The following is an 18991-nucleotide window of genomic DNA, read 5'->3' as shown; positions in this document are numbered from 1 at the left end:
TTTACTTTTTGAACATGGCAAACGACTGTTGAATGGTCACATAATGCCAAAAAAATAGTTGCAAGATGGAATTGTCCTTGGGCCCTCCCACCCACCCTTATGTTGTTGAAATAGGACATGCACACTTTAACAAACCAATCATTTCAGCGACAGGGCCTACCAAAGAACTGTGGCTGAAAGGATTGGTTTGTTTGGGCCCCCACACCAAAATAACAATTCATCTCTCCCTGTACAAACTAAACAGGCTCTACTGAGGAAAGATGTCGTCCTCATCCTCAACCTCTGATTTCTCTCCCCCTACAGTGTGTGTACTTCCTCCTCCTCACACATTATCAACTCGTCCCCGCTGGACTCCACAACCACAGGTCCCTCTGTACTATCTGGAGGGCAGTGCTGTACTTCATTGAGGAATTGATTATTCATTTTTATAAACATCATTTTTTTCATTGTTGTGAGGAAGCAACCTCCTTCGCCGCTCACTGACCAGGATCCCCGCTGCACTAAAAACTCTTTCCGAGTACACACTGGAGGGGGGACAACTCAGGTAAAATAGAGCCAGTTTGTACAGGGGCTTCCAAACTGCCTTTTTTTTCCTGCCAGTAACAATATGGACTGTCTGACATGTCTATTTGGATGGTGTCAGCAAAATAATCCTCCACCATTTTTTCAATTGTGACAGCATCCAATGCAGCGACAGTAGACATGTCTGCAATGGTTGGCAGGTCCTTCAGTCCGGACCAGATGTTATCGGCATCCCCGCCAGCGGCTCTTTTAGGAAAACTGAGCTTTTTCCTCGCAGCCATAGATGTGGAAGAAAATGAGGGTGGAGCTGTTGGCATGTCACGGTCCTCTTCAGAGGACAATCTCCTGACCAGAAGTTCTTTGCACCGCTGTAGACTTGTGTCCGCCGGAAACAGAGACACAACATACGCTTTAAACCGAGGATCGAGCACGGTGGCCAGAATGTATTCCTCTGACTTTAAAAGAGTGACCACCCTCGGATCCTGGCAAAGCGTACGAAGGGCTACATCCACAAGAGCTACATGCTTGGTGTAATCGCAATGGCTTACCAGCTCCTCCCTCACTTTCTCCAGCTGCTTCTGCAACAGCCTGATCAGGGGAATGACCTGACTCAAGCTGGCAGTGTCGGAACTGACTTCTCGTGTGGCAAGTTCAAACGGCTGGAGAACCTTGCACAACACGGAAATCAGTCTCCACTGCGCTTGACTGAGGCGCATCCCCACTCCTTTGCCTATGTCGTAGGTGGCTGTGTAGGCCTGAATGGCCTTTTGCTGCTCCTCCATCCTCTGCAGCATATAGAGGGTGGAGTTCCAGCGCGCCACAACCTTTTGTTTGAGGTGATGGCAGGGCAGGTTCATGCTTTTTTGATGTGCCTCTAGTCTGCGGTAGGCACTGGCTGAATGCCGAAAGTGTCCAGCAATTTTGCGCACCACCGCAAGCATCTCCTGCACACCCCTGTCACTCTTGAGGTAATGCTGCACCACCAAATTAATGGTGTGTGCAAAACATGGGACGTGCTGGAAATTGCCCATATTTAATGCCCGCACAATGTTACTGGCATTGTCTGACACCACAAATCCCCATGAGAGTCTAAGTGGGGTAAGCCACTGGGAGATAATTTCCCTCAGTTTCTCTAATATGTTGTCAGCGTTGTGTCTCTTATTAAAGCCTGTAATACACAATGTTGCCTGCCTTTGCACGAGCAGCCATTTTGTAGATGCTGCTACTGATGCAGCTGTTGCTGTTGCTGCGGAAGGCCCACTGGGTAGATGCATCTACCCAGTGGGCTGTCACAGTCATATAGTCCTTCGTTTGCCCAGAACCACTTGTCCACATGTCCGTGGTTAAGTGGACAGTGGGTACAACCGCATTTTTCAGAGCACTGAGGACACTTGATCGTACTTCTCTGTACATTTTTGGTATCGCCTGCCTAGTGAAGTGGAATCTCGACGGGATTTGGTACCGGGGACACAATACCTCCATCAACCCTCTAAATCCCACTCCACTGATGGCGGACACCGGGCGCACGTCTAACACCAACATTGCAGTTACAGCCGCAGTTATACGCTTTGCAATAGGGTGACTACTATCGTATTTTGTGGTCATGGCAAACGACTGTTGGACGGTCAATTGTTTTGTGAAAGACTTAGCGGTCTTGCGACTTTCCCTCTGGGAAGATGACCGACTAACAGCAGCAACAGCAGCAGTGGCAGTAGTAGGCGTACCGCTGCAGGATTCCTCGGATGAATCCCTTATTGAGGAGGACTCAGTCTGGCTGCTGAATTGGGCTGCAGGACTCAATCTGATGGAGATCATGGAGGAAGTTGACGAGGAGGGTGTTGCTGGTGTGTATCCAACTGGACCACGGGATTTAGGTGTACCTGTACCGATGACGGTCCTAGCCCCAGTTCCTGAACTAACCACTGAACTATGAAGGTTATTCAGGTGACGTATAAGGGAGGATGTTCCTAGGAGGGCAAGATCCTTACCCCTGCTTATTTGAGCTTTACATAAGCTACATATGGCCATACATTGGTTGTCCGGATTTGGATAAAAATAACTCCAGACCGAAGAGGTGCATTTTTTGGTCTTCTGACCAGGCATGACGATGGGCTTTTTCATCCCATGGACATCAGCTGTTGTCCCCCCTGGTGCCTCATTTACAATAACCACATCACCATCCTCATCATCAAGTTCTTCCACAGCGCCAGCTACATCATTAATAGCCTCCTCCCGAGCCACCTCTTCCCGTACAGTGATGGGAAGGTCAGGCTTGACAACCACCAACACCCTTGGACTCGCCTTGGGGATTTGTGATAATTTCTCTTTAGAAGGCAGAGTTGTTTGCTGTTTTGTTGCTGACAGCATAACTCTCTTCAATTTTTTGTAGGGGGGGGGGAGGAGGAGGAGGGCTAAGATCCTTGGGTGAAGGTGGACCACTAGTCATGAACACGGGCCAGGGCCTAAGCCGTTCCTTGCCACTACGTGTCGTAAATGGCATATTGCCAACTTTACGTTTCTCCTCAGATGATTTTAAGTTTCTCTTTTTGCTTTTTTTTGAGAACTTGGGCTTTTTGGATTTTACATGCCCTGTACTAGGAGATTGGGCATCGGGCTTGGAAGACGACGTTTATGGCATTTCATCGTCTATGTCATGACTAGTGGCAGCAGCTTCAGCATTAGGAGGAAGTGGGTCTTGATCTTTCCCTACTTTATCCTCCAAATTTTTGGTCTCCATTATATGTAGCACAAGATACTGCAGAATGTGTGAACTTGGTAATATTGCAGTACCAATGGGCTTATACTGCAGGATTGGTTTTGCAAATTTTGTTGTAATTAAGAAAAAATTATTTTTTTGTATTTTTTTTTATTAACTTTTTTTTTAAACACTTGGGAATATTGGGGAAATAACTATGCCTTTGAAGCACAGAGCACAGGACACAGGACCACTGGACTGAACAGGACACAGCACACAGGACCCAGCAGCACCACTGAACTCAAAATTGACAGAGCACAGCACACAGCACCACTCGACTGATACTGCAGAACACAGCACAGCACAGCACAGAACTAAACAGCACAGCACGAGATCTACCAGAACAGAGGACCACCTAACACACCCTCCCTCTACCCTGATCAATGCCCGAGTGAAGATGGCGGCGACTAGCGGGAAATTTATAGGATCCGAGTATCGCGAGATCCGACAGCGGGATTATGACTCAGAGCCTCGGTTTCAAGTTTTCATTTGGCGCCAATACCCGGATCTGTCTCGGATCCGACTCGGATCGGAAAGGTTCGGGTGGGCTCGGATTCACAAAATCCGAGTGCGCTCATCTCTATTATTATATTACAGTACCAATGGACTTATACTGCAGAATCAGTGAACGTAGTTATTATATTGCAGTACCAATGGACTTACACTGCAGAATCAGTGAACGTAGTTATTATATTGCAGTACCAATGGACTTACACTGCAGGATCAGTGAACGTAGTTATTATATTGCAGTACCAATGGACTTATACTGCAGGATCAGTGAACATAGTTATTATATTGCAGTACCAATGGACTTAAACTGCATGATCAGTGAACGTAGTTATTATATTGCAGTACCAATGGACTTACACTGCAGGATCAGTGAATGTAATTATTATATTGCAGTACCAATGGTTTTTATACTGGAGGATCAGTGAACGTAGTTATTATATTGCAGTACTATTGGACTTATACTGCAGGATCAGTGAACGTAGTTATTATTAGAGATGGTCACTGACCCCCGTGTTTTGGTTTTGGATTCGGTTTTGGTTCTGGATTACCGTCGTGTTTTGGTTTTGGTTTTGGTTTTGCAAAACCGCCATTGCGTGTTTTGGTTTTGGTTTTGGTTTTGTTTGGTTTTGTTTTGCTATTTTTTGGGAAAATCCATGTTTTTGGGCCTAAATTAACCCAATTTAGTGCTCCAACTGTTTTAGAGACAAGTAATCTAATTGTTGAGGTAATAAATCATCCAAAAAAACAGTTTAATTCTTCGTTGGTAGGCCTATTCTACACACAAAACAGATTGTCTTCCTCTCCATCTATGCATATTGGCAATGCAGCCATCGTCTTTGAATGTATATTACACCCTACACTTATAGTTAAATATGTAAAGAAATGGAAAAAGCCAGTTTGGTTTCTGTCTCTCAAGGCCCCCCTCCACTTGTATAAAATACCAAAAAATTCAGCCATTATAGACTGTACAATATTAATTGACATGGAGAAAGCCAGTTTGGTTTCTGTCTCTCTAGGCCCCCCTCCACTTGTATAAAATACTAAAAAATTCAGCCATTATAGACTGTACAATATTAATTGACATGGAGAAAGACAGTTTGGGGTCACTCTGTCTCTCTAGGCCCCCCTCCACTTGTATAAAATACCAAAAAATTCAGCCATTATAGACTGTACAATATTAATTGACATGGAAAAAGCCAGTTTGGTTTCTGTCTCTCTAGGCCCCCCTCCACTTGTATAAAATACCCAAAAATTCAGCCATTATAGACTGTACAATATTATGAAAAATGGACAAAGCCAGTTTAGGGTCACTCTGTCTATGACACCCTACCCTTAAGGATAAATTGCCCTAACAGCAGCCTTTCAAGATGGTATGTGATATGGAAATGCCACAAGTCCCTTTCCTCTTTGGGGGTAGATTGCACCCTACACTTACATAGAAAGTTTTAAAAAGATGTTATCGGCATCATCTTCAGCTTAATCCTCACCCTCATCAGTGTGTACGTCATCATCACAGACTATCAATTCATCGCCGCTTGAATCCGCCATTAGAGAACAGTCAGTGCTTGGATGTCTTGGATGGTGAAGGCCTTCCTCGTGGAAGATGTAGTTCATTTTTATAAACATCATTTTCTCCACATTTTTGGGAAGTAACCTTCTACGGCGATCACTGACTAAGTTCCCTGCTGTGCTGAACACTCGTTCAGAGTACACACTGGAGGGTGGGCAGCTTAGGTATTGCAAAGCAAGTTTGTACATGGGTTTCCAAATGGCCTGCTTTTCTTCCCAGTAAGGAAAGGGACTGTCTGACATTTCCATATCAACTACCTCTTGAAAGTAATCCTCCACCATCCTTTGCATGTTTATACTCATATTGGATGGAGTTATGGGCAAAGTGACACATTTTTTTGAAAAATCCTTCAAACCAGCCCAGATGTTAAATTGTTCTGGTCTGCCCCCTGTGTCTTCCCTGCTTCTTTTTTGGAAATTTAATTTTTTACGAGCAACAGCTTGAGAAAGTGAAGGAGGACACGTCGTCAAGCCGAGGCCCAGTTCAGCAGCCAACTTGCTGAGCAATAGCTCCTTGCAAAAGTTCACATCTCGCTCATTTACAAGTAAAGACTCAATGTAGGTTTTAAACCTTGGATCAAGCACAGTGGCCAAAACGTACTGATCCGAGTTCAAGATCTTAATAACTCGAGGATCATTGTGAAGCGAATTAAGTACTTGATCGACAAGGCCAACATACTTTGCTGAATTGCTTGCTTTCAGCTCCTCCTTCATTTTCTCAAGCTGCTTTTCCAATAGTCTAATTAAAGGAATGACTTGGCTCAAACTAGCAGAGTCAGCACTGACCTCACATGTCACAACTTCAAATGGTTTCAGCACCTTGCACAGCACTGAAAGGATTCCCCACTGTGCAAGAGTGAAATACATCCCCCCTCCTTTCCCAATGTCATGACTTGTGCAATATGCATGGATGGCTTTGCGCTGTTCCTCCATCCTCTGAAGCATGTACAGGGTGGAATTCCACCGAGTTACCACCTCTTGCTTAAGTTGGTGGCAGGGCAAGTTAAACTGCTCTTGGAGCTGCTGTAATCTCCTACATGCTGTGGCTGAATGCCTGAAATGGCCTGAAATTTTACGGGCCACCGAAAGCATCTCCTGCACCTCACGGTTATTTCGTAGGAAGCTCTGCACCACCAAGTTGATGGTGTGAGCAAAACAGGGAATATGTTGGAAATCACCCAGCTGTAATGCTCGCACTATATTGTTGGCGTTATCTGAAATGACATACCCTGGGGAGAGTCCGAGTGGTATAAGCCATGCATCAATCACATCTCTCAGTTTGCGTAACAAATTGTCAGCCGTATGCCTGTTAGTGAAGCCGGTGATACAAAGAGTGGCCTGCCTGTGACAAATGTTACGTAGTGGTGTACATGCTGCTGCTGTTCCTGCTGGTGAAGGTGAATGACCAACCCAGTGGGCTGTCACAGTCATATAGTCTTTGGTTTGGCCACTTCCACTTGTCCACATATCTGTGGTTAAGTGAACAGTGGGCAGAATGGCATTTTTCAGCGCAATCTCTACATTTTTACACACTTTTTGGTATAGTTGTGGAATAGCTTTACGGGAGAAATGGTGTCGCGATGGAATTCTGTAACGCGGACACAAAACCTCAATTAACTGTGAAAAACCAGCTGCGTTTATTGTGGAGATTGGACGCAGATCTAACACTAACATTGCAGCCATGGCGTCTGTGATTCGCTTGGCGACTGGGTGACTGCTGTCATATTTGCTTCCCCTCGCAAATGATTGTTTCACAGTTAATTGCTGAAATGTAGGACTGCTCATTTTATTCACCTGCCTCTGGGATGACGATTCACCCCCAGCAGCAGCAACAGCAGCAGCAGGACTAACGCTTTCTTCAGAGGAATCAATAATAGTGCCGGAGTCATCCAGCCTTAAGTGGGATGCCGGGCTAACTCCGAGCGCTACTGAGGATATTGATGAGGATGGTGTGGTGGGTGTATTTTGTAGCCGTCGGTATGTCGGTGAGCGGAGGGTCTTAGCTGATGAGGGAGTGCTTGTATTCTTTTGGGAAGAACTTTCAGCTTTTCCCAACACTTTGCCATGAACTCTCGTTAAATGGCGTAACATAGACGAGGTTCCAAGATGGTTAAGGTCCCTACCTCGACTGACTGTGGCTTGACATACACTACAAATGGCTATACAATTGTTGTCTGGATTTGGGTAGAAATAATTCCACACATAAGAAGTGGATTTTTTTGTTTTATGCCCAGGCATGACAATGGCCTTTTTCTTGTCACGTGCCAGAACTGCTGCCACTGGTGCAGGACTTACACAAACAACCTCATCCTCATCAACATCCTCATTAGCGCCCTCGTCGCCTACACAAATCTCCCCCTCATCCTCTTCTAATTCCAAAGTGGCATCCTCAATTTGGGTATCACCGGCTACACTCGGGCTATTAAGGCACACATCAGCAGAATGCTCACGATTAGACATCCCACTGTTGGATGGACTCTCCACAGGGATTGTTGTCATTTGTGAATCAGAGCAAATATTCTCCTGTAATGCCTCACTGTTATCTTGCAGCTCGGCTTTGACGCGTAACAGTAGTTGTGCACCAATTGTAGGCTGGGTAACTTTTTGGGATCTGCCACTAATAGCCAAAGGTGAAGGCCTCATTCTCTCTTTGCCACTGCGTGTGTAGAATGGCATGCTTGCAATTTTTTTTTTATCGTCACTTAACTTTTGCTCAGTTACACTTCTTTTTCGCTTCAATACAGTAAATTTTTTTTTGGTTTTTGTTTTTTGCACTAATTTGAAAACACTCTGTTGTTTGACATCGCCTTGGCCAGATGACGTACTGGGAACACTAACATCAGGACTGGTGACAGAACCTGGTTGCTCATTTAGATCATATGTGGACTGCTTTGAATCCATTCTGAGCGCAAACCACTGGGGAGTGCTAAAAATTATTTAGTAGATTCTGCTGACAGTTATAACTTTTGACAGCCAGAAATATTAATGCACAATTAGGGAGGACACCCCAAAAGCACTGAGGAGTGCTAAAAATTATTTAGTAGATTCTGCTGACAGTTATGACTTTTGACAGCCAGAAATATTAATGCACAATTAGGGAGGACACCCCAAAAGCACTGAGGAGTGCTAAAAATTATTTAGTAGATTCTGCTGACAGTTATGACTTTTGACAGCCAGAAATATTAATGCACAATTAGGGAGGACGCCCCAAAAGCACTGAGGAGTGCTAAAAATTATTTAGTAGATTCTGCTGACAGTTATGACTTTTGACAGCCAGAAATATTAATGCACAATTAGGGAGGACACCCCAAAAGCACTGAGGAGTGCTAAAAATTATTTAGTAGATTCTGCTGACAGTTATGACTTTTGACAGCCAGAAATATTAATGCACAATTAGGGAGGACACCCCAAAAACACTGAGGAGTGCTAAAAATTATTTAGTAGATACTGCTGACAGATATGACTTTTGACAGCCAGAAATATTAATGCACAATTAGGGAGGACACCCCAAAAACACTGAGGAGTGCTAAAAATTATTTAGTAGATACTGCTGACAGATATGACTTTTGACAGCCAGAAATATTAATGCACAATTAGGGAGGACACCCCAAAAACACTGAGGAGTGCTAAAAATTATTTAGTAGATACTGCTGACAGATATGACTTTTGACAGCCAGAAATATTAATGCACAATTAGGGAGGACACCCCAAAAACACTGAGTGCTAAAAATTATTTAGTAGATACTGCTGACAGATATGACTTTTGACAGCCAGAAATATTAATGCACAATTAGGGAGGACACCCCAAAAACACTGAGGAGTGCTAAAAATTATTTAGTAGATACTGCTGACAGATATGACTTTTGACAGCCAGAAATATTAATGCACAATTAGGGAGGACACCCCAAAAACACTGAGGAGTGCTAAAAATTATTTAGTAGATACTGCTGACAGATATGACTTTTGACAGCCAGAAATATTAATGCACAATTAGGGAGGACACCCCAAAAACACTGAGGAGTGCTAAAAATTATTTAGTAGATACTGCTGACAGATATGACTTTTGACAGCCAGAAATATTAATGCACAATTAGGGAGGACACCCCAAAAACACTGAGGAGTGCTAAAAATTATTTAGTAGATACTGCTGACAGATATGACTTTTGACAGCCAGAAATATTAATGCACAATTAGGGAGGACACCCCAAAAACACTGAGGAGTGCTAAAAATTATTTAGTAGATACTGCTGACAGATATGACTTTTGACAGCCAGAAATATTAATGCACAATTAGGGAGGACACCCCAAAAACACTGAGGAGTGCTAAAAATTATTTAGTAGATACTGCTGACAGATATGACTTTTGACAGCCAGAAATATTAATGCACAATTAGGGAGGACACCCCAAAAACACTGAGGAGTGCTAAAAATTATTTAGTAGATACTGCTGACAGATATGACTTTTGACAGCCAGAAATATTAATGCACAATTAGGGAGGACACCCCAAAAACACTGAGGAGTGCTAAAAATTATTTAGTAGATACTGCTGACAGATATGACTTTTGACAGCCAGAAATATTAATGCACAATTAGGGAGGACACCCCAAAAACACTGAGGAGTGCTAAAAATTATTTAGTAGATACTGCTGACAGATATGACTTTTGACAGCCAGAAATATTAATGCACAATTAGGGAGGACACCCCAAAAACACTGAGGAGTGCTAAAAATTATTTAGTAGATACTGCTGAAAGATATGACTTTTGACAGCCAGAAATATTAATGCACAATTAGGGAGGACACCCCAAAAACACTGAGGAGTGCTAAAAATTATTTAGTAGATACTGCTGACAGATATGACTTTTGACAGCCAGAAATATTAATGCACAATTAGGGAGGACACCCCAAAAACACTGAGGAGTGCTAAAAATTATTTAGTAGATACTGCTGACAGATATGACTTTTGACAGCCAGAAATATTAATGCACAATTAGGGAGGACACCCCAAAAACACTGAGGAGTGCTAAAAATTATTTAGTAGATACTGCTGACAGATATGACTTTTGACAGCCAGAAATATTAATGCACAATTAGGGAGGACACCCCAAAAGCACTGAGGAGTGCTACAAATTATTTAGTAGATACTGCTGACAGATATGACTTTTGACAGCCAGAAATATTAATGCACAATTAGGGAGGACACCCCAAAAGCACTGAGGTGTGCTACAAATTATTTAGTAGATACTGCTGACAGATATGACTTTTGACAGCCAGAAATATTAATGCACAATTATGGGGGACACCCCAAAAGCGCTGGGGAGTGCCAAATATGAAGAAAAAATAATAAACCTCTATCCTCCTCTCTGCACTAGCGATTTTGGTTAGAGCAATTGCAAGAACAATATTGTATTCTCTGTCCCTGCTCTAATTAGCCTATGACTACACCCTGCTCTCTCCCTCTGTCAAATGGCGATGGATTGCTGTGGAGGCGTGTATTTATAAAGTTGAAGTATCGCGAGAACCGAGTCCCGAGATCCGACAACGTCACAATGACGTTCGGCCTCGATTTGGATTCGGAATGGGCGGGAGAGTACCGAGCTGCTCAGCTCGGTACTCGGATACCCAAAGTTCGGGTGGGTTCGGTTCTCGGAGAACCGGACCCGCCCATCTCTAGTTATTATATTGCAGTACCAATGGACTTATACTGCAGGATCAGTGAACGTAGTTATTATATTGCAGTACCAATGGATTTATACTGCAGGATCAGTGAACTTCTATAGCAGTACCACTGTACTGGACACAGGACAGCACCACTGGAATAATGGCAGCACCACCACTGGACTGAGCAGGACAGAGCACATCACAGCACCACTGGACTGAGCAGGACAAAGCACAGGACACCACCACTGGACTGAGCAGGACAGAGTTCAGGACAGCACCACTGGACTCAGCAGGACAGAGCACAGGACACCACCACTGGACTGACCAGGACAGAACCACAGGAATGACCAGGACAGAGGACACCACTAAACACCCTCCCTCTTCCCTGATCAATGCCCGAGTGAAGATGGCGGCGGCAAGCGGGGAATATAAAGAATCCGAGTCTCGCGAGATCCGACGGCGGGATTATGACGAAACGCCTCGTTTTGAGTTTTGGCATCGGTGGGAATACCCGAACAGTGCTCGGATCGGGCTCGGATCCGCACTGTTCGGGGCTGTTCGGATTTAGAAAATCCAAGCCCGCTCATCCTTAATTAAAAGCGACAGCAAGAATGTTAAAGCAGTGTTAAAGCAAATAATGAATAAAAAGATGGGAGATGAGAAATGTGATTTTGCTAAGCTGACGCCATCTTGTTGCCTTATAGCCATTTTGTTCTCTGATAGCTTAAAGACAGATTAGATATAGCTAGTTTGTAGGAGTTTGAAAGAAACTATGCCCATGACCTTGGATATAGTAGACAGTAGATAAGGTAACTCCCCTTGGGGAGAATTCCCATGTGAGAATGTAGCAAGATCTGTGTAAAAGAAGCATGAGTGGTTAAAACCTTTTGGGGCGTAGTTTTCTATAATACGTGATTTTGTACTATATAGCTATGGACTTGTAACTAATAAATCAGAGCTAATTGTACACGCAGAACTTGTAGTGTACTTTATTCTCTCCGGCTGATGAGCTCATAAACTGATAAACTGACACTTACAGGTGAACAATCTGATATAGATTCGACAACATCAGTGAAATTTTGTTAATGACCTTGTATGTTAGTAGAAGAATTTTATATTGGATTATTTCTCAGGTTGCATTTACATTCCTATTATAGGAGTGATTATATCCAGGCAGTAGTTATCTGATTGCTAATGGTTCTGCCTTATAATGACACAATTGCGTGAACTGATAAACGTTATCCAAATAGTAGCTAACAGTATCTTTATATGCATGACATTAATACGTAGACAGCTAAATATTCTAAATCATGCAACGTCGTAATATCAATGCAGACAATCTGTGTTAGTAAATAAAGTACAGGCACAGAGCAACTGTCAGGATGGCCGAGCGGTCTAAGGCGCTGCGTTCAGGTCGCAGTCTCCTCTGGAGGCGTGGGTTCGAATCCCACTTCTGACAAACCTTTTGTATTTAAATTCGAAACAAATGTTTTCATATTATTTCTACATTGCTGTGAAAAAATCCCGTTGTTTTACCATTTTAAACTAGTATTTCACTGTGCCTGCAAAAAAGCAGTTGTTTGCATGTAAATACTACAATTCCCAGCTTGGGTAGCGCGTTTCATGACGTAATTTCCGGTTACATTTCGCCCGGGCGGGAGATTGTGCTGCAGGAAAGGGAAGCGATGATGGAGACAGTGGAGCGCACATGGTAAGATGCTGTATAGTGACCTGTCTCCCGCAGACATGGCAGAGAGCCGCACTACCTCCTGTGCCCGCCTGAAGTTGGGTGCTTTGCAGTCTGCTGACCAGGAGCCCCTGCACCTCTTACCCTTTCATATCCAGAGACAGGGGGATGCTAAAGTGAATGAGTTTTTTAACCCTGCCGTGAGAGAGTCCCTGGGAGGTGAGTGTCTAGGGTGCGCAGTGACTACATACACTGCCGGGTCTTGTACCACAACTCTCTGCATGGCGTCTTATGCTGAGAGATCTCAGCATCATGTGTGTATAACTTCCAGTTAGACATTTCACAGTATGAAGCAATCAACGCATCAGATGTTATAGTATGCCTTAATGGAAATGTGAAGTGTATTAACCTGGTTTATAAGTGTGAAATCTACCAAGATGTAATTTTACACACAACTGCCAATCACTGTAACCTATATAATAAATGACATTAGTTTATATATAAAAACATAAAGCGAAAGTCTGTGAGCTGTAAACCATGAAACCTGACAGAGGTACAGAAATGTACTTAAAACACAACGTTTCAGTATAACTCCCGAGTATTCCCTGTTGGTACATCTATCTCTAGAAATCTTAGGAGTGCGTTATCATGAACTGTACATAAATGTGTGTGCCTCTGGGGTGAAGGACAGAAAGTATCTTATGACTAGTGGGCCAGTAGTAGCTGCCAAAAAATGCCATTATAAATCCTTTTTACAGCTCCAAATTGCATAGAATAGCGAAACAACTTCATTAGTTGATACATGAATATGTTGGTATTTGACAACTAATGGTTAGGATTGCTCATCACTTGGCATTTATTTCCTGTTATCTGTAGCAGAAAACTAGCTCAGTATAATTTTCTCTTTATGTCAGTGCTATTAGCTTTAATATTTTTCTACTTTCAATAATAAGACTATAAAGACTGGGCTAGCAACATAATGTGAAATTAATAGTATCGGGAGTAATTATGCTACCAGTGACTTATAAACAATGTTCACCACCTCAGAAAACTCACATTTCTTGAGTGCTGCACTTAACTTCTGTTAATATCCATTTCCCCATTTAAAACTAGGAAAAGAAGTTTCCTTCAGAGGCAGAACTCTTAGAGGACAGGACGTCGCTGTACCTGCAGGCTATATGGGCATCATCCTGAAGGAAGATGACAAACCTTGTTCCGAGGAAGAGGTAACGGCATATTTGCCTATATGGGGCAGTGCATAGAGGCAGGACAATGTATCCTAGGTGGTTTGATTTCTTCTGTATTGTTTTGGAGTATACTTTTTTTCTTCCAAGTATCTTATGATTTTGGCATAACTACTATATTTGGTTGTATGTCCTTTCATATAAACTTCTAAAAACAGACTGTTTTGTGTTGCACAGCCATTTACACTGTTCACTCTTCTGGCTTCAGGATCGTTCTCTGACCGTTAGATCCACTTTTCAATCATTCACACAGTGGAACCTGGAGACAGTACCCTCTGCAGATGATGTCTTAGTAATGTCACTGGCATGGCCAAAGATAGCTTCTATGGTAAGATCCTCTAAACCTAGTAACAGCTTCTCTTTAAAGCTTTAAGCTTACAAAATCATATATAGCAAGAGACTCCCAAAATCTTTTTTTGTAACACTGATAGTTATCTCAATTAAATTGGGTCTTGGGCTCTACTAATGTCACAGATCTCTTCCACGACAAGTCTTCCAAGTTCTGTGTGCCTTCGTTGAAATATTAAGTGTATGGGGTCTCTGATATTCTTGTTAACCAAGAAGTGGAGGACCTCTTTCCTTCGATATATCACAATGTAACATGGTAGAAACAGCAAACACTAATCATAGTGCAGACTTGTAACAGATCTTAACAGGACCACATATTTATGAGGTACAGAAACAGGCACACTCTTCATCAGAAATGAATGATTGTGTCCGTAATCAGCCCCTAAAGAATTGCACTTACAAAACTTCTGATATTGCTAAGCATATCATCTCCACGGGGCATGCCTCTTTTCTCCTCTTTTTCCTCCACGATAGCACCAAATCACGAAACTCCGAAATATATCCAAATGGAATAGGAAAAACAGGGCTTATATAGCGCATTAGATCTTATAAAAAGGATTATTTATGTCACATTTCACATAAAAACATATACAAATAAAAACAGGACATTGCTTATCTTATGGTGTCTCACTCTAGATGGACTCTTACCCTGAAACGGTGGTAAATATGCACATCAAATAAACTTGAATCGGCAGCAATCCAAGATATATGCAGTCAGTGAGGACGTTCACCCCCATCCGAATCATTTTGATTATAACAATCTTTGTCAAGGCATACAGGGTCTTTCTAACCTCCATCTTATACCTAACTGACGTGCAATCAATCATCAGGTGTTCCCTATTTCCTAAAACCTGAAAGGATCAACATGATAAGAACATATTTATAGATAACAGTTGCTTTCTACTTAAAATAAATTCCTGGCAGTTTAGACAATTAGCCGATCGTGATTCCACATCATTATTAAATCTTATACAACACTGCATGTTAATTTCGATGTATACCACTCATTGTCAGCTAATACTGGCAGGAATTTATTTTAAGTAGAAAGCAACTGTTATGTATAAATATGTTCTTATCGTGTTGATCCACTCAGGTTTTAGGAAATGGGGAACACCTGATGGTTGATTGCACATCAGGTATAAGGTTGCAGGGTAATGGGAGGGACCTTTGCTTCAAATGGCTGTGCCCACTGCGGATACAAAAAGGAAAATCTGAAAAGTTATTTTTTTGGGTGTCTGATGAGTGAAGCTTGTTGCTGTTATGTACGGTTCCTGGCTGGTCCATCACTCTTTTTGTATAGTGGCAGTATAAACACAATGCCATATTTCCGCATACAGGAACTCCTGGAGATAATCAGGTTCTCACCGTAGGGGGGAGAGAGAGCTACTGGGTCTAAAAAGACCTATTACTTTAGTGTGTTTAATGAGCCACATCCTCAATTCTAGCCCCTATAACTTTCTTGAACTAGAGAAAACACATATATTTATCATAACTGGAGAAAGAGATGTGAACAAATTTTAGGACATATTTTTTTTTGTTATGGTTATAGAAGTTGTTAGGTCAAAATAGTACTAAATACCCCAGAAAGAAGACTATTTAAAAAGAAAAGATCATCAAAATAATATTTTTATTCATGGAAATTAAATAGAATTCACTGATACCCTACAAAGTTGCTGTTTTTAAGCCAGCAGGTGTCTGGTCACTGAGTAACAAAGTACCTCTACTCATTAATGGGTTTCAAATTAAAAATTATTATAGAAATCAATTCAAAAGCTGTTGACTGTCTTCTCTGAGAATAATGTGTTGCTTCCCCATGAGACACTTTTCTGGCCATAAAAGTGTTGTTTGAGGCAGATAGACTGTACAAACTGGTAAGGGGAAATGATTAGCCAGTAAAGATGAGGTACTGCTGGGAAAGACTTAGGCTAGGTACACACTACACTGTTTTCAGCCAATTATCGGGCCAATCCGACGATAAATGACTGATTGGCCCGATATCATGGTAGTGTGTACCCTGGAACGATGAATGATCATCGTTCCAAAGCACAGATTATCGTTTGAGCCGATTGGTTGTTCTGTTTAAAATATGTCCAGCTATGAACAATGTCTGTCCAATTCTGCAGTGTGTATGCACTCTGCAGAATTAGAACAACAATTTGACATAACCTGTCACCGACTCAACCCCAAAAGACAGTCCGGCTTCGGGATTACTGCGCTCTACTTCAGATCCCCTCTCGCTACATGCCAGAAAGGCAGCCGCCCGCAGGATAAAACTCTGTTTATAATATGAATATATGTTTCTAAACATATCAGTCCCCTGTACAGACCTGAGGGATCAGTAACATCTCCATCTGTGCTCCGGTCACTCTCCCTCCTATCAGATATTTATGACTGGCTAGGCCATTAAAACAACTGAAGCGACAAATTCTCAGAATCCATAGTCTATAGTGTGTACGCAGGAATTGGCAGACTTATAGGGACTTCAGTCGTTGATTAAATTTCAAACGATATCGTAATTTTCTGTTGTGTGTACCCAGCTTTAGTGGGGTCTCTCACACCTATCGGCTGTTCATGTGTATTTTCAGCCACTAAAGAATGCCTGAAAACTGTTTATAAAATAGGATGGATTTGTTCTAAAATTGCAGCACTTAGGTTGTACCTTTTTCTAAAATTTTAACATATATTTTTTTATGTGTTTAATGTGTACTACCAGTGCATTAGATTGCCATCCGGTGTTGTGCTTTTTATTAATTACAATATTGGTAGGCCTATTCTTTTATGGGAGAATGGATTCCCCCTGGTCTAGTGGCACAGGCACCACCTGACCACATTATGGGGTGTTAAGAGGACTGGGTTTGCAGCATGGCTAACTAGTTTGGTTGTATAAAATAAAAAAAAAAACAAAGTTGAGATTGGCTCCTCTACAGGGGTTTCAATAGGAAGGTCCTCTGGGTGGCTATCCAATCTTAGGCATTCTCCCCCTTTCCCACTGAGGTTGGCTTTGTGACATTCAAATCTAGTCTGTCCTACTACTGAAGGAGAAAAGGGTATTTCTGTACTTTACATTTTCAGATCACTTTGTCTGAACCTGCAGAGAAACAGGCCAACCCACTCATGGGCTGAAAAATAACCCACCGTTTGTGACAAAAAACAAATAACAATGGCTTATTTAGTTCCAATCTAGGCAGTCCTGAAACTTTGGTTAGTACAGAAAATATTTATTCAAATGACCTGGGCAGGTCTGAAGTTTGATTGGTACAGTGAAGGAGATATTTATCATACAAATTGTGTGTTGGCCTAAATATGTAATTGATGTCCCTGTATTAAGTTTAACAACCTGAACATTGTAAAAGCTGTGGAGAATATTTTTTTTTTTATTTTTTTTTTTATAAATGTTAATGATTATATCTAGGAAGATATTTCTACTCCTGAATTTAACATTGTCTGACCAAATTGACTTGGGCATAATTAATGGCTGGAAGATGTCTCTGTTAATACCACACAAAGCAAACTATTTGAGAATGGAATCCCTATTCTTTTAGGGCATGTTCTTGGGAGTGTTTTGTCACAATTGCTCATACTGCATTCTAACCACATTAGCAGTCCACTGTCATACAAATATTATGATCTCTCACTAAAGCTGCACTATAAGCCGCACGTACCAGAGTGCCTCATGAAAACTGAGGTGGGCAGCCGAAACTTAAGTGATTTTGTAGAGCTATTTGTTCATGTGGAATGGGGCCATGATCATTCTGACAAAATGCTCAACTTCTTGGTTGTGTGTTGCTCAGTACATGGTCTTATACAACTACTTGCTGTTTAGCATAAAGAAAAGTATCTCCCTGATTACATGTAGATAATTTTGTTGGTCCATTTTGTAACATTTCACGAGCAATATGTCATTTAACTGCAGGTATTAATCTGAGGCGAGAGCAACAGCATTATAGATATTAGAGAGTGATGCCCTACAGCAACAGGTGATTGCTTTGCTTGTTATACATCTGTATAAATGAAGGGTGTTCTGGATGAGGCACCTTGAAGACAATTCAGTCATTCATGGCTACATGACTAGTTTTATATATGTTAGTTTTTGATAATCTGATTCTGGTTTGTTTTACAGGTTCATGCACCAGTTGATTGAGTTGCTAATCATGATTGTTACATGGACAAGTGAGGCTTAAGAGATTATTGTTACATGAATTGGCAAAACAATTTCTCAATTAATTCTTCTATTTCCCAATTGTTTATCCTCCTTTCTAGATTGTATGTATACAGTAGTTCTGTTTCTCTTTACAACATAATTTTAATAAATGGATATAAGATGAAAGAAACTTCGTTCTGATATTATTCATTGTATCATGTTCACAGAAAATAACTACACTGCAAAAATTAGCAGTGTAAAGTGGGTTGTGATGTAACTATCCATGTCTAGCAAGTTCAGTTGTTTAGATATAAGCACTATGGCCAATTGCAAAAAGCATTTTACTATCATAAGCAGCAGCATATCTACAAGAATTGTGGAAGCATGGAATGATCACACTGTTGCATTATATGTAACTGTTCCTATCACATTTTATTCATGGAATTTTTAAAGTACAGTGAAACCTTATTGTCGAATCCAGCCTTCTCCCCCATTGCTTCCTGGAATGACATTTTGTGCTCCTCACTAATTCAATGAGTATTCCGCATGCATGC

General features: G+C 41.7%; 1 protein-coding gene and 1 non-coding gene across 3 annotated transcripts; both read left to right on the top strand.

The window, feature by feature from the left end:
• Positions 1-12393: 12393 nt before the first annotated feature.
• Positions 12394-12476, top strand: TRNAL-CAG (transfer RNA leucine (anticodon CAG)). The gene has a single exon. It is a non-coding gene; the product is annotated as a tRNA-Leu (tRNA).
• A 185-nt stretch (positions 12477-12661) lies between these two features.
• Positions 12662-18627, top strand: RNASEH2C (ribonuclease H2 subunit C). Of its 2 annotated transcripts, XR_012679518.1 has the most exons (5): positions 12662-12923; positions 13818-13930; positions 14157-14276; positions 18210-18273; positions 18417-18627. XR_012679518.1 is itself a non-coding variant. In XM_075188653.1 (4 exons), the coding sequence occupies exons 1-4, from the start codon at positions 12734-12736 to the stop codon at positions 18435-18437; spliced, it is 444 nt and encodes a 147-aa protein (XP_075044754.1). In that variant the 5' UTR covers positions 12662-12733; the 3' UTR covers positions 18438-18627. The 2 variants fall into 2 exon arrangements, 1 of the variants encoding a protein (XP_075044754.1); XM_075188653.1 differs by lacking the exon at positions 18210-18273.
• Positions 18628-18991: the final 364 nt, after the last annotated feature.

This window comes from Mixophyes fleayi, chromosome 10 (genome assembly GCF_038048845.1).
Source record: "Mixophyes fleayi isolate aMixFle1 chromosome 10, aMixFle1.hap1, whole genome shotgun sequence".
NCBI classification, from domain to species: domain Eukaryota; kingdom Metazoa; phylum Chordata; class Amphibia; order Anura; family Limnodynastidae; genus Mixophyes; species Mixophyes fleayi.
This window is presented reverse-complemented; position numbering and strand designations above follow the sequence as displayed.